The 17,032-nt window shown below is 48.6% G+C and overlaps 1 protein-coding gene across 2 annotated transcripts in view; it reads left to right on the top strand.

Moving 5' to 3' along the window:
• The window catches only part of LOC147673965 (NACHT, LRR and PYD domains-containing protein 3-like), a 526,755-nt gene that overhangs the window by 217,657 nt on the left and 292,066 nt on the right, over positions 1 to 17,032 (top strand). Inside the window, exon 4 of one of the 2 annotated variants that reach the window (XM_086945049.1) lies at positions 117 to 294. The exons of the other annotated variant lie outside the window; for it this stretch is intronic. Coding sequence (XP_086801175.1) covers positions 117 to 294 — 178 coding nt within the window. The remainder of the gene's footprint in view (positions 1 to 116; positions 295 to 17,032) is intronic. 2 annotated transcript variants of the gene reach the window in all.

The raw sequence follows: 17,032 nt of genomic DNA, 5'->3' as shown, positions 1-17,032 counted from the left end.
AGGATTCGGTACGAATCTTGCAAAGTACTTTCAGCATCTTTATTCGACCACGCGTACTGTGCTAATACTGACACACGCATTCATTCTAAAATCCTTGAATCTGTTTTGTATTTTAGACTTACAAGAACTTGGACAAACAATGTGACTCCTCAACTGCGGCATCCATTCTAGTAGAAGATTTATTTGCGCAAAATGGACCCACTGTGGTCAAGATGTGGGTTAGTTTATATGCTCTGCAAAGAATGTACTCCCACCCCAATCTTCTAGGAATGCTGGATGAAATTATCGAGAATGGTAAGTTTTGTAAACTGCAATGATACATAATACAAATACACAATAGGGATTTGCAAAGCCAATGAGACTGGTGTTTAACTGAAAGTGCATGGATGCCTAACCTAGTATTCACTCATCTATCCATGCACTCACTCACTCGTCCTTGTACTCATGCATCTAGAAATCTACCTATTGCCTCATTCTCACACTCACCCAGCTACAATATTATACACAGAAACTCACGATTCAGTGAATATATGCACCTTCAATTATCAGCCAGAACTTTACAAGGCTAGTTTGTGAGGGATGTGGGTGTGCTTCCAGTGGTGCACGACTGCTACAAGGTGAGACATGTGAGAGTACTCTTATTTTCAGTGCTGGGATGCCTATGGGTAGCCATGCACTCTAAAAGTGCTAATAATAATAATAAGTAGTGCGTGACTGCTAACCTGGGAGGGTGTGAAAGTGTTTCTGGGAATTGGTTATGGATAGTCTTCAAGGCGGGAGCCTGAGAGTCCTGTTGTTAGTGTTTTCATCCATCGAGAATCAATCAATCAGTATTTATACAGTGCTGCTAATCACTCGATAGGATATCCAGGTGCTTGCAGGTACCTGAAAGGGTAATTCGAACAACCAGGCCTTGAAGACCCTTTAGAATTCCGGAAGTGAGGTGAATGTTTCGGAGCTGTGGGGGGTGGCTGTTCCAGATCATTGCTGCGATGTAGTAGAAAGAGCGTCCTCCACTTCTGCTTTGGTAAATGCAGGGAGTGTGGGCAAGTGATAGGGAGGCGGAGAGTAGTCTTCTTGACAGTTGGTGGAAGTTCAGGCAGTGGTTAACCTAGGCGGGTCCTTAGTTGTATAGAGCCTTGCGTGCATGAGTCAACAGCTTCAATTGGCATCTTTTCTGTATGGGGAGCCAGGGGAGTTGCCTGAGGTGGGATGTGATGTGGGTTTGTCGGGGAGATTGAGGATGAGTCTTGCTGCAGTGGTATGGTTTGAAGTCTCTGTAGGTAGTGAGTGGTGATTCCTACGAAAGGTGTATTGCCCTAGCCCAGTCGGCTGGTGATGAGGGCCTGTGTCACGATACATCTCCTGTACAGGTGTAGCCACTTGAAGTTTTTATGTAGCATGTGCAGAGTGAGGAAGCAGGCAGAGGAGATGATGTTGATCTGTGGTTTCATAGTGAGCTTGTTATCAATGATGATGCTGAGGTTTCTGGAAAATTTGGCAGGTATTAGTGTGGGTTCCAGGTCTGCTGGCCACCAGGAGTCGTTCCATGGGTAGCTGTTGTTGCCAAAGATCGTTACTTCCAAATTGTCCATGTTCAGCTTCAGGCAGGTGTTCTTCATCCAGTCGGTGATGCTAGTCATGCATCTGTGGAAGTTGGTACTGGTGGTGGTAGGATCGTTGGTGAGTGAGAGGATGAGCTGGGTGTTGTCTACTTACAATATTAGTCCACAGTCCCCCGCATCCGAAGAACAACCTCTGGCGGCAGATCGTTCTCCCACCTCACTGCCAAGACCTGGAACACCCTCCCCATCCACCTACGGCAGACCCAAGACCTGTTGACCTTCAGAAGACTCCTTAATACCTGGCTTTTCGAGCAGTAGCAGCACCCTACAGCACCTTGAGACCCTCAAGAGTAAGTAGCGCGCTTTATAAATGACATGATTGATTGATTGATTGATTGATTGAATATTATGTTCAGACGATGACATATGACGATGTTGGCCAGTGGGGTTATATATGCGTTGAAGAATGTGGGGCTGAGGAGTAAGCTCTAGGGGACACCGCAGACAATATCCTTTGGTTCGGAGGTGATAGGTGGTAGTCAAACCCTCTGAGTTCTTCAATGAGGAAGGAGGTGATCCATCTGAGCGTGTTCCCTTGGTTCTGCTCCAGGTGCATTGTGAGTTGCTTGTTAGCCTTGTCCAGTACATTGGCTGGGAATGGGAGCAAGGAGATTGGCCAGGAGTTTTGAGTTCACTGGGGTCAGCTGAGGGTTTTTTGAGTAGTGGACTGGCTTTGGCGTGTTTCCAGGCATCGGGAAATGTTGCAGTGATGATTGAGTTTTGTGCAGGGCGGTGAGATCCTGGCCGAGCATTTGATTTCTGAGGTTGAAGATGTGGTGTGGGCATGGGTCTGTGGAAGTTCCGAATTGATGGATTTTATGATGGAGGTAGAGAGGTGGTTCCAGGTGGTCCGTCTGTGGTTCGTATCGGTTGATGTGGGGGTGCATCTGGTGAGGAAGTCCAGAGTTGTAGGTTGGGGTTCGAAGTTTCTGTATATGATTGCAATCTTGTCATGGAAGAAATTGTTGAGATTGTTGTATAGCTCTTGTGAGGGTATGATGTTGTTTTCGCAGGCCGCCGGGTTGGAAAGTTCCTTAACCATGTTGGAAGGTTCCTTGCTGGTGTTTCTGCTGGTTTCAATGCATGCAGTAAGAGGTGGACCCTGGTCTCAGGCCTACGCTCTCCCCACAGCTCCGCTTCACCTACTTTGCCGCTGATCCCTTCTGCCCTCTCCGGAGAGGTGTTTGAAACCGCTAATGGCAAACTCCCCCTTCTGTGCTCTGCCTGATTCCATCCTTGTTGTGCCCATATTTACTAATTGCTGGTACTATCAGTGTTTTATTTTATTTCTTTTCCTCAGTGTTTTTACCTCATTGTCATTGTTAGTTCAGCGTTGTTTACTTTCAGCTTTGTTTTTCCCATTCTTGTGCCCATCTCTCCCGCTCCCTTCCCGCCCTGCTGCCCCAGCAGCCCCGCCCCCCTGCACACGCCCGCTCCCCGCCTCCCAGCTGCGTCCCTCCCCAATTTAATGGCGGGGGCTGTGGGGGAGCACGAGTAAAACCTCTGACCCTGGTCTCGGGCCTACGCTCTCCCCACAGCTCCGCTCCACCTGCATCGCCGCTGAGCTCTCCTGCCCCATTTGGAGAGGTGTTCGAAACTGCTATCAGCACACTCCTCTGTGTTTGCTCTGCCTGATTCCATCCCTGCTGTACTCGTAATTGCTAATTGCTGGTACTGTCTGTGTTTTATTTTATTTCTTTTCCTCAGTGTTTTTACCTCATTGTCATTGTTAGTTCAGCGTTGTTCACTTCCAGCGTTGTTTTTCCCATTCTTGTGCCCGTCTCTCCCAGTTCCCGTCCCGGCGCTTCTGCCCCTGCAGCCCCGCCCACTGCACACGCCTGCTCCCTGCCTCCCAGCTGTCATCCCTCCCCCCTCCCCCTCCCCTACTTAATGGCGACCTCTGCACAGTCGTGCTCCTGGCGCGCCTAAGGCAAGCCCGTCTGGGCCCATCTGTGACCCAACCTGGGCCAAGAACCCTGCACCTCGACTCCCCTTTACAACACAACCGCCCTCCACGCGCTTAATACCGGAAGATGCGAAGACTGCCAACATGCCTCACCGAACACGACCCACGGCCAGTTCTCCTGCCTCCACTGCTGCCAGACCTTCACCACCATCCCGGCCTCCAACTCCAACTCCACCGACGCCAGCACCAGCACCAGCACCAGCACCAGCACCAGCAACACCCTAAGATGCATCCTCCTCAACGTGCGCTCCATGCACAAACACGCAGACGAAATCTGGAACCTACTTGACTCTCTCTCGCCCGACATCGTCTTCTTCACGAAAACATGGACCAACGCCTCCTCCGCCCGGACATCAACACCGCCATCTTGGACGGCTACAAGATACAGAGGAAGGACTTCCTCAACCTCCCAGGAGGGAGCCTCGCCATCACCCACAAGAGCACCCTCCGACTCACCACCTCCAGCAAAACATTCCCCTCCGCCGAACACCTGCACTTCCAGATCCAGGCCAGCCCTAATGCCACAGTCCGGGGAACCCCCGGCCCCTGGACACCCTTCACCACCACCGTCACTGAGTTCATCGCACCCCATGCCATCGCATCAATGTGCTACATACTCATTGGAGACCTCAACTTCTATCTCAACAACACCAGTGAACCCAACTCCACCTTCCTTCGTGACAACCTTGCCAAGAAAGGACTCAAACAACTCGTCACCACGCCGACCTGCAGAGCAGGACACAGCCTCAACCCCATCTTTGCTGCAGGAAACAGCGTTCACTTCAGCCACACAATGCACCTGCCATGCACCGACCACCAGTGCGTGCACTTCGCCATTGACAAACCCAAAGCACACAAACCAGCCCCACATCCACCACAAAGGAACTGGAGCAAGATTACCAATGAGCAACTCAACTCCACCCTCACCCGAGACAACCACACCAGGGCAACCAACGCAAACATCGCAGCCAAAGGACTACACACCTGTTTCTCCAACTGCGCAGACGAGCTCGCCCCTCTATGCAACCCTGACAGACATCGCCCCAGAAAAGCGCCTGGTTCACCACCGACCTCCAAGAGGCCAGGCGCACCTGCAGACGCCTGAAGAAGAACTGGAGAAACACCAAGACAACCGAAAACTACTCCACCTACAAGGACGCCATGACGAACTACCACAACCAAATCAGAAACACCAAGAGGGACTTCATCCACAACAAAAATCCTCGCCAATGCCACCAACTCCAAGGAACTCCTTAGTGTCATTTAGGAATTCACCAGCCCACGCAGCAAAACCACAGACATCAGTCTGTCCCAAGACATTTGCGACAAGCTCGGAACCTACTTCCAACTCAAGATATAAACCCTCTAAGAAAACTTCACAGACCATCCACCAGATTCCAGATTCGCCCTAGCCCCCCAAAGAGAACAGCCAGTCCACCATCTCCGACTGGACACCAATCATGACCGAAGACCGCCTCAACCATGAAAGGGATCCACTGGGGGCCCTCACCGACCCCTGCCCTCCTCACGTCTACCAGACAGCCGCGAGCGCCATCGCACCCAAACTGCAACACACCATCAACAACACCTTCAAAACAGGCACCTTCCCAGATGACTGGAAGCGTGCCGAAGTCAGGTCCCTGCTCAAGAAGCCCACAGCTGATGTCACCGGCCTCAAGAACTACAGCCCATATCGCTCCTCCCCTTCGCAGCCAAAGTTGCAGAGAAAACAGTCAACAGGGAAATGACATGATTCATCAAAGAGAACTCCATTCTCGACCCGTCCCAATCCGGATTCTGAAGCATCCACAGCACGAGACTGTCCTACTCGCCATCACATCCCTCATCCTACTCGACCTGTCACCAGCCTTCGACACGTCTGCCATCACACACAAGTTGACAGACTACACAACGCCGGCTTCCAAGGAACAGCCCTGAGCTGGATCTGATCGTTCCTCAACCGGAAGAAGCCAAAAAATCAGACTACCACCCTTCCTCTCCAACCCCACGAAAATCACTTGCGGAGTCCCACAGGGGTTGTCGCTGAGCCGATCATCTTCAACATCTACATGGCCCCACTCGCAGCCATCGTCTGTCAACATGGCCTCAACATCGTATCCTACATCAACAACACCCAGCTCATCCTCTCCCTCACCAGTAACCCCACCACCGCCAAACTCAACTTCTAGAAAGGGATGCAAGACTTCACAGTCTGGATGACCAACAGCTGCCTGAAGCTCAACGCAGAGAACACAGAAGTCCTCGTCCTTGGAACCACCCCTTCAGCATGGGACAACACCTGGTGGCGGCCTCCCTCGGAAGAGCCCCTATGAGGGCATCATCACTGAAGGCTCTACAGCTTTCCTGTGTGCACATACACATAGTGCCTAGGTGCTGCACAATGCCCACCACATGAAGGCCATACACTCAGTGCAATGAGATTGACAGGAGCAGTTGGTGCGCCATCATGCAGGTACTTAGGCGTGCATCAAAGGGCACCATACTCAAGGACTAGATTAATCAGCATACTACCCACCCACTGTTGTTATCGCCCTTTTGAATGGAAGAGCCTAGGCTCTGTACAAAGCCCAGCAGCAAACAAAGTATAACTTACACAATGATATGGGAGACGTAGGGAGCATGGTACTGTAGTTAGCATTTGTTTATGGACTACATTACATATGCCATCCACCAACCTGCTCTGTATGCTGTTGTGTTATTATGTTTGGACACACCAGCTATTGTTAGAGTAGATAATTTACAGCATGTCATTCCGAGTTGTATGAGCCCTGCTCCTACTAGCATAACAGGAATGACCCCCTGTTGCTATTTTTCCGTTGGAGCCTGTGGTGCCAAAGCAAGAGGCTTAGGGGAGGTGTTCAGTAGCAGGGCCGGTTTCTGCCATGACAATTGGACAATAATGATGCACCCAACAATCAAGGGGAGAATGTATCACGTGTACCTGCAATCCCAGGGTCAGGTGTGGTAACCAACTTAAAAACCCTCATTTACTTACAGGAGCGATAGAGTAATATATCTTGATTCTCCGCTACTCTAGGAACGTGAAAGCATCATCATTGGGTCTCTTTTGGTAGTATGCTTTCTTCCACCTGGAGGTTGACCAACTGGTCTCGACATGTTTTCGGCCCCTTCTATTGCCCAGAAGGGTCGGAGGGCTTTCTTCAGGACCTATTTCAAGTGCTAGGGTGCTATTTTGTAAGCATCCTATTGGTTGCTCAACCTCCAGGTGGAGGAAAACATACTACCAAAAGAGACCCAATGATGATGCTTTCACGTTCCTAGAGAAGCGGGGAATCAAGATATAACGCTCTTTCGCTCCTGTACGTGAATGAAGGTTTTTAAGTTGGTTACCACACCTGACCCTGGGATTACAGGTACAAGTGATCCATAAAATGTTGGGCATTGCTCATTCCTTCCCTTTCCCCATCGCGCAGCAAGGTGGCCTGCTGTGCTGTGTGATATATTGATAAATATGGCCCTTAATTTATATCTAGGAATGTTTCTAATTCTTCAGCTAGGTCGGGGGTAATTGTTCATATATCATGAACCATGAAGTAAGATATCACATAGGCCTATTCTGCATCGGATAGGCGTTGCCGAAGAGTGTAAGTACAGGGGCATAGTCAGATATCCATGTGGAAGAATGTGAGAGACAGTTGTATCCATGAGGTCAGAGGTTGGGAGCAGCAGATGTCCAATACGGGACAGTCAGCTGTGCGCTGCACATGCCTATGTATGCCCTCAGTGTTCTGGACTCAATATTCACATTCTCTGCTTACTGCTATGTCATTTGACATGTCTGCTAATCCCCTCCCCATCCTTTGTAGTGTTCCTGTGGGTCTTTGCAAGTCTCAGGCAATCATGATATTGCTAAAGTTTCCCCCTATGATTGTCACTCTATGTGGTAAGACAAGTATAAGATCCCTGAGGATCATTAGCTGTGTGAATGGGGACATACACACACACCAGATTGTATGGGGTGCCCCCATGCATCCATCAAGGATCACATACATTCCAGATGCATCTCGGGATACCCTGGCAACTACCAGGGGCAGAATTTTGTGAAGGAGTACGGCCATCCCTCTTGAGCCCCAGAAGTTTCAAGTATGGAATACTGTCCAGCCCTAGCACACATAAACAAATAATTTTTGTATACACAATTGCAGTGCACAGAATTTCAAACACAAACAGCAATATTAAATGATTCTTGATTTAATGTTCCATTCAGTAGGTCCCACGGGACCCTGGTCCTCAACCCTACTGTCGCTCTCCTGATGCGACCTTCTGCACCCTCAACCCTAGCCTCTGCTCCCCATGCTGCTGCACCACACAACACCGAGAGAGCATTTTCCTGCACTTCCTTCACGTTTTCGTGCACTTACTCACGTCATCAGGGAAACCAGGCTGAACCATAAAATCACTACAACCAACCCCCACCTCACCCCAGTTACAAGACCACCAGGCAATACACACTGCACAAGCCAGAGGGCAGGCTAGCCATCATCCACAATAACTGTATCTCCTGCACCACATCTATGAACCTGTCATACTCCAACATGGAATATCTGTTGCAACTCCACATCAAAGCCAACTTCACTCTATGCAACACTCTCGTCTACAGACCTTCCACCCGAAAGATGACATTGACCCCTCTTCAAAAGCACTCATTGAGGAGGAGCTACGCTGGCAAACAAGATGGCTGCTTAGGCTCCCGGCTCCGCCGACCTCCGTATCCTGCCACAAGATCATGTACATTATCCTGTTTCTACGCCCTGCCTCTGTGTGGATGAACTGCTCCGCACTCCAAAAGTGAAATCCTGAAGCTTTTATCGGCTTGTTTGATGGAGTTGCATCGAGTTGAAGTTTGTGGCCTAGTCCAGCGGGGAAGCCGGGGCCTCGAGTATCTGCATGGCCAGGTTGCAGTTCAACAACATCGGCCGAGTGATCCAGGCAGGGCCCGGTCAATCGAAGTGGAGGCTACTTTTATGCCCGAATTTGGCGGCGATCGTTTCCATTGCTCAGCATCGAGGGAGGAGTGACTTGGCTTGCTATTGACTATGGGTGGGAGTCCCCATCCCGGGGACCCTCTATTGGCCCCCGCCGGGGTTTGGTGGGTCGGGGTACCGGCCTGCGGCGTTGACGAGCGGTCCGTGGCCGCAGATAAAGATTACTCACCCTCCGCAGCCTGTTTGTGATCCTGTTTGTTCCCCCGGAGATACCAGATTCACCGGGGGAGGTGATCATGATTGGTACCGGGCGAGAGATTATGGATCGAACGGAGCATGAGTCATCTCTGAGGACAATATTGGCAGAGATTGGGGCGTTTCATTCGCACATGGATGCCTTGGTGCACAAACCGGATATAAGCCTATCTGAGATGTTGTTTGTGGAACCGGACCCTGCCCCATTGTTGCAACTGCAATCTGCAGCGATTCAAGCCACGGCCATTTTGATTTTGGGCGAGGACCCTCGTGAGGGAACAAGTGTCGAAACCCTCGGATGGTGCTCTGGAGGACTTTATTCCCGAGGTCGTGAGCGTATCGCTAAGCCTTCCATCACTATTGACTTTGGATGTATTGAAAGACGTTCCCCTCCCGGAGACTTTTGCTGTTGACTCTTCTTCCATCTTGTGGTCGTCTTCTCCCTACTTGGTGATTATACTATTCCGGGAAAAGATACATTGGGACTATCCATCTAGGAGGAAGAGTTTTTGTGCGGCTGAAGATCTCGCGGACTCACTGACTATGAGTAGTAACAGGCTGATTTTTGACGAATTCCTTTTCCTCTATGAGTCCTTTGTGTGCATATTGTTCTTGCTGGGAGGGGTTCGCGTGATGGCTCGGAGGGTTCAAGGCTGAGATTAATTTGACCGGGGCGATTAGAGTGGCTTACATGGGTGTTCGACCTGCAACTGTTGGACTTACGTGAGGCAGGGCGGTGTATTACGGTGCCCCCTAATTTTCTTCTATTACGGTTTTTGACACGCATGTATCTTTACGATAGGGGGTGCCTGTTTCTGGCGGGGGGAGTAAGGGGGCTGGGAGCCCATACGGATATGCTCTCCTCCATTCTTTCTCTTTTTCCATCTTTGGAACTTAGTTATTTGGGCCGACAGGCACGCTGCTAGTTGGGGTTAGGCGACAGCCATATGCAGGGGTGCAGGGTGGGGGGATGGGCTTAATATTTTCTTTGTTTGTTTCCCTCTCTTGGTTTCTCTTTTTTTTTAAAAAAAATTTGAAAACCTTTATTGTGCATCAATAGCATATACGGGCCTACAACCACCTGGCCGGCCTCGAAAGCAATTTATAGCACAACCGTTAGCAGTAAAGCAACTCAGCAGTCCCCCCAGCACGAAATACGACAGTTTACCAAAATAGGCCTTCAGTTTGACGCAACCACTGAGTTACAGGATTGGGTAAGGTTATTTTTAGTAATAAAAAGATCAGACGTAATACAATCAACCAAGGACCTAGGGTGAGCAATGCACGCAACAATGTAACAACAGAACGGGAGAACATAAACCAGATGTCCGAGCTGAAATACGCTCATCGGGATGTAGAGCACGCATTCAATTTCGAGCTAGTCATCGCCCACCCCAGAAACGTGAGACTACCGTAATAATGACTACAAAGAAAGGAAGAACCGGCTATCAAATGCGCAAAGGGCGCAATGTCTAACCGTCATGCTGACCCAAAAAAAGGAGAAAAAAGAGGAAGAAAAAGAGAAGGGAAGAGACAGATAGAGGCTCATGGAAACTGAAAAAGGGAAAAAACAAGAAAAATCCCCTCCCCCAACCCCCCACCCTGCACCCCTGCAGAGGCCACGGCCTACCCCCCCCCAAGCAGCGTGCCTGTCGCCCATGAGAGTACCCGAAATTTAGCGTCAGAAAAGAGAAAAAGAAAGTTTTATATATTAAGCTGGAGGAGGGCCATTCGCACTGGCTCCCGGTCACCCCATCCCGTAAAATTCACTCCTCCCCAAGATACATTGTGCACCACTGTAATCAAGCAAACAATCAATAAAGAGGAAAATTAGCAACATACTGCACTAATAGTCGTACCTGAAGAGCGCGTGCCCCCACCCCCGCCAGCCACCTGAATGTTAACATTTGAGAATACTGCTCATCCTTGGCCAGTCCTCGCAAGTCCCCGGAGGCATGTCTGCCAAGTAATTCCCGCATCCGCCGACACAAAGAGACCAAGTGTTCAAGCAAGGCCAGAGAGCGGCATGAGCGTACAAAATGGATGCCGCGGGCCACCAACAGAGTCATCCGCAAATACGGCCATCTTCCCCAATGTAGCCCCAGAACACGTACCCCACATCAAGGATGTAAAGACAGGGGTGGAAGAAACAGGGACAGGATCCAGTCGTTGCCGTGGCAAAGCAGAGGACATCAGTAGGGTTACGGAGTACGAAGCCACCATCGTCTGCTGTGAAAAGGAACCATCAGGATAGTCCAAATCCCCGGCTTGTTGTCGACAATCCACAGCATAGTCCAATGTCATCACTGCCCCCCGCACAAAAGGGCGGCCACAGCACCCCCATCAAAGACAGGCTGGAAGGGATCTTCGTATGCCAGGGGGTCGTCCGACCGTAAGTGCCCCAGCATGAACGTAGCACCATCCAGTTTCCTCCCCAGCTCACGGACGCCGTGGCCCCAGGCAGATCGAAGGGCACCAAGAGCAGCAAGGATGTCACCACAAGAAAACGCAGGCCCTTTCTCTCGTATCACAGCATCATTTGGCTGTACACATTCCCACTTTTGTTGTACATCGGTAGTCAGGGTGGCAGCCTCCATCACTTCTCGGCGGCCCCTCGGAGTTTCCATCGCAACTGGGGACAGGGAGTCGGTCATAGGCGAGTCCAACTCGGTGCGGCCACTATCCAAGTCGCAGGGACAGCGTAGGCAGATCGCCCAAGGAGCGGTGTCCTGCAATGTTATTCGTCGCTCTGTTCCAACGCCAGCCCAAAATTCGGGAGCTGCCCGCGACAACCGGGCCGAGTCCTGAATCTCGTCGAGGCACCCACCATGTGCATTCCACGTATGTACAAGGGTACCACCAGGTCACCGCCTCGGGGGTACTCTACAGCCGCGTCGCTGAGCAATCAGGACATCTGTGGTGAGAATCAGGCGGATGGACAGAGGGCTCCAGCAGACCGACGCCGCGCCAGTGGAAATGGCCGCTGTTGTTGTTTTAGTGTCCAGCCATGTTATGCAGCAGATGTCCCGGTTGCAGTGACTTTCAGGCCGCTGAACGCCGTCGCAGATTTCTCCGGCTATGGGGCTGGCAGGGAGCCCGGGATCGCGCTATCAGTTTCAGCGCTAATTCCCAAACTTCAAAATGAGGCACAATTGCAGGATAGTGAGCAGGATAGTCGTGCGGGGCTCGGAGGTTCACGGAGCCGGGAGCCTACGCATCCGTCCCGATCGCCATCTTGGCTCCTCCCTCGGTTTCTATTTTCTTAATCTTTCTTGGTCTTTTCTTCTCGTTATTGTCGGTAACATATCCTGTTATCTTCTAATTTCCAATGTCCGGTGATCACGCTTCTTCTATTATCCTGATTAGGTATATGGGCGGGATTGGATGGATTGTGCTTCAACTGTGTTCCGATTGTTTTGTTGCAATGGCTAATTTGTATCTGCCAACACAGGCGCGTCAGGGATTCTTAGGCTGCACCAAGTCTATCCTGTTAAAGTATCTGTCCAATCTGTTAGTTGTTCATGAATGTATGACGCCGGATGTGTCTATTTCCTTTCTTGTTTGAAATAAATAAAAAGATATATAAAAAAAAAAGCACTCATTGAACACTTTGAAAACCTGGCCCTCACCATTGACTAAGAGGACCTACTCCATGTTGCCCGATGCCTCTTGGACATTGTGTTTACCACCTATGACAATAAAGGCTGATGCCATCCCCAAAAGAAGCAAATAAGTCTATGTCATTGTGAAGGATTTCACCTCAACAGCAGCACTAAATCACCACTTCACAGGACCTCAGCAACAATCTCTCTCAATTTCGCAACCCGCAACCGTACACATTAGACCTTGCCAAATGCCTCCCTATCTTATCCAAAGAACCAATGCTAACCACATGGCCCTTAATCACCCAAGAAACTAACTGTCACCACCATGAAGTCCATCCACTCAGGGGTCCCATCGGATCCCTAACCCCACCTCGCCTGCTCCAGAGAACTGCAATCCATCAGTGCCATGCTTACACCCCTTTTGAATGCCTCCACCTATTCTGTGACCTTCCCAGATGATTGGAGACACACGGGTGTCCTCCCATTGCTGAAGAAACCATCCACTGACCCTCATTGCTTGCCAACTACTGACAGATCTCCCTGCCGCCATTCCTGGCTAATGTCTTAGAGAAAATCAGAAATAGATACTTCATCAAATTCCTCAACAACCACCAACTCCTCAATACCACTCAGTCTGCTTTCAGGCCCAACCATAGCATAGACTCGGCCCTCATCGCTTCTATTGATGAACATTCACGTAACTCTGGATGGAGGAGACACAGTGACCACATCCTCCTGTAAGTTTGACACAGTCTCCCACCCCACCCCATCCTTATGCAACACCCATTGGACATAAAAATGAAAGACTTGCACCCTGATACATCTGGTACTTCCTGACTGGGCAGACCTAGTCAGTAAGCCTAGCACCATGCACCTCCATTGTCCGCTACCCTATCTGAGGAGTTCCACAAGGATCCTCCCTAAGACTGACCCTCCTCAATGCATACATGATCCCTCAAGCCAGCATCATTCACTCACACAACATCAACTTCCTCTTCCAAGCCAAAGACGCACAATTCATTCTCTCCCTCACGGAGAAGATGCCCAGGACCCAGATCAAGTTCAATGACTGCCTGACTGAAATCACCCGCTGGATGAAGACCAACTGTCTGAAGTTGGACACTGAAAAGACTGAAATTGTTACCTTATGGAAGAGTTCTTCACAGTGGGATTCCGTCTTGTGACCAAGTGATATACCCGTGCCAAGAACTTGAGGATCATCATCAACAGCAAATTCAGCCAACTCGTGCATCCATACCCTGATGATGCTGAAAGGCATGATCACATGGGTCACAATCAGCACCCAGAAAACCATCACACAAGCACTCATCATAAGAAGGCCCTCTATGCTGGGATCAACAAAAACAGTCCAGAAGGCTATTCACCATTCAACATTTACGTCTAGAATACCTCTTGACCTCTTGTGGACTACTAACATTACACCACACCTGAAGTAGCTCCACTGGTTCCCTACACCCAGGCGAGCACAATTCAAACTACTCACCCACACTTTCAGGGCACTACAAAACACTAGCACAGCATACCGCAACAATGCATCTGCTTTTACAAACCTTCTAGACACATCCACTCATCCGGAATTCTACTTGCACACATCCCACTTCCCAGGAAAACTTGATCTGGAAGTTGAGCCTTCCTGTACATTGCTCCTAAAGCATGGAACCTACTGTAGAGACACACAAGAGCCTGCTCCTCACTTCTTGAATTCAGTTAGAAGCTTAAGACCCCGCTTTTCAAATAGTCCCACTAAGCCCTAGGTTAGGCTAGTCTCACACCTGCTCAGTGCCAGGATACCCTCCTAGGTGATAGTGCACTTTACAAATGTGCATATCATAACATATCAAGCAAAAGGAAAATAATTTCATAATTCTGAAAGTCATCCTAATAAGGTCTATTTAAAAATATATTTTGAGTTTCATTTGATTTCCCCTTATTATTTCTATTGTTTTAGGGACTTCCTAATTACATAAAGCACCTGAGCTAAAACTAATTTAAATAAAGCTGACTTCAACCGAGCAGCTGGCGATCATGATAGTTTCAATGTACCAGACGAGCAACCACTGTAACTAAAACACTAATTACTGCTCTCCTAACCTACTAATGTAGTGACTGTCTCAATTAATACTGTATATGCACAGATTTGACTGTATCAAATTGAACTGTTTGTATCAAACAATATATGATTTATCATTTTTGGTATAATAAAATAATTTGTTCTTTAAAAATGATTATGGCTTTTATGTCAAGACTGGAGGCTAGCATTATGCATATATCGTTTGCCAGCTCCTTGCAGCACTTTAAAGTAAAACATAACCAAACACAAACTTCCAGAACTAGAATGTTACTGTAGCCTATATAACTCTATACACAGCAGTCACCTTCCTCTTTTATCTGCTGCTCCTTGACAGATAAGATAAGTATTGTGTGGAAGTTATATTGAAATAGACCTTATGAAGTATAATATTTAGTTCAAAACAGATTGGGTTTGTATATATCGTATTTTATAGATATATAGTAAGTGTACAGATGTTTATTTTGTTATTACATTTTTTTGAATATCTTTATTTACATTTTGTTAAACAAACAAATTACAATGAACTCAAATGAAAAAGGATAGGAAAGGAAAGGGAAAATGGAGATGGATAATTTCTTTTGTACAGATGGCATAATAGACAGGTAAGGAGTACAGGCACAGTAAATGGCTAACAGTCTGTTCTGATGCATTCATGAGCTGTAGTGTACAGTAAATTCACGTGGCCATTGGCTGACCACAGATTGTATGTTTAAAGCACCAGCTATTTAGAAGATCACCTGTAAGCGTCTATATCAAGCAGATAGAATGTTCCATCCTGTCTCAACTTCACACGTCCATGACTGCACTTGGCTATTCGGCTCAGTGCTAAATTTTAACAAAATCAGGTACAAATTGTCAATTTCGAAATCTTATAGTGAAACATAAAAAGGAAACAACAAACAAAAAATAATCGTCATTACATCGTCACGCCCTGATCAGTGTGTGTGGAGTAAATGAACCTTCTACATAGCCATACTGAGTTAGGTGGTTCCCCCATCCACCAGGTGAGTATAAGGATCAATGAATGTGTTATCACTTCTTTGGCTCATGGAACAGGCAGAGTTGTACCGGCTTCCCCTCGGTCAACCCCATCGGATCTACTAACTTCCCGGGTGAAGCCTCTTCCCCCCTCCCCGCCTGGTCTGCACGCATCAACTCTGTCAGTATAGCATCCCATGGCTTGGCAATAGGGTATTTACGCAGTCCCGATATTTCCTCCCTATGCAGGGATGTGCTTTCCGCCTGCACCCATGCTAAGAGAGATTTCCTCCAACCGGCCATTATGGGAGGCTCAGCGTGCCTCCAGCGTTTAGTGATTAACCTTTTAGCAACAATGAGGCCTAGTTCAATGAACCTGGATGTGACTCTGTGTTTCTTGGGTCTAGGATATAAACCCAGTATGCACACCTCCCATGTCTGCCGTATTGCCCTTTCAGTGCATGCCACAAGTGCCATGGTAACCTCCTGCCAGTATGCACGCAAAGAAGCACAAAACCACAGCATATGTAAAAAATTCCTGTTCACCTGCAAACAGCGGGGACATGCTGATGTAGTCGTGTGAAAGTAAGTATTTATTTTGTCTTGGGAAAGGTATTCTCTATGCACAATATATGTTTGTGTGAGCCTGAATCTGGAGTTGCGTGGTACGCTCGTGGGGGTGGCTAAGATCCGGGCCCATTCGCTGTCTGTCCAGGGGGGGCCTCTGTCCGCTTCCCATTTGACACTGAGCGACATCAGTGGTTGTATAGTGTGTGTAAGCAATGCTTCCGCCAACCATTGAATGATATGGGACCCATTACCCATAACACGCAGGTATTGCATTAGTAGGTGTGTTTCCAATTCGGCACTAACATCACCCCATGCTGCAGTAAGTGACCGCAGAATAACGGTATATAATAAGAATTGACCTGCGGGTAAATGATAATCTTCTGCCAAACTCTCGAAAGATATCAGGGCACCCTCGACGTAAAGGTCACCTAGGGTATGCAATTCTGCCTCATGCCAGGACACCAATGCCCGTTGGTGATGCTCGTCCTGCCTCTTGGCATCCCTAAGAGTGGTAAGGATGGGGCATGAGGGACTGTGGGCATATTATCAAGAAAGGGCCTTACATTATCGCCGCTTTTATCGGCAGGAAACTGCTGATAAAGCGTCGATAATGGGCTTGATAATATGCTCTATGAATTCCAATCGAAGCCCATGTTAGATGTAAAGACATGTAACATGGGCTTCGATTGGAATTCCATAGAGCATATTATCAAGCCCATTATCGCCGCTTTATCTGCAGTTTCTTGCCGATAAAAGCGGCGATAATGTAATGCCCTTTCTTGATAATATGCCCCCGTGTTCCTAGTGAGATACAGGCTCCTTTTATAGCAGCGATATGCTAGGGCAAGACATGTTTATGATGGACGTAGGGGTCGGGCAATAGGGTGGTATAAGCAATATACCTGGGATTGGGACCATGGGGGTTGCAAGGTAGTCGTGTCATCTAGATTAAGACCCACCAGCCACTTTGTTAC

This window comes from Lissotriton vulgaris, chromosome 12 (assembly GCF_964263255.1).
Source record: "Lissotriton vulgaris chromosome 12, aLisVul1.2, whole genome shotgun sequence".
NCBI classification, from domain to species: Eukaryota; Metazoa; Chordata; class Amphibia; order Caudata; family Salamandridae; genus Lissotriton; species Lissotriton vulgaris.
The sequence above is the reverse complement of the archived record's forward strand: the minus strand, read 5'-3'. Positions and strand labels throughout refer to the sequence as shown.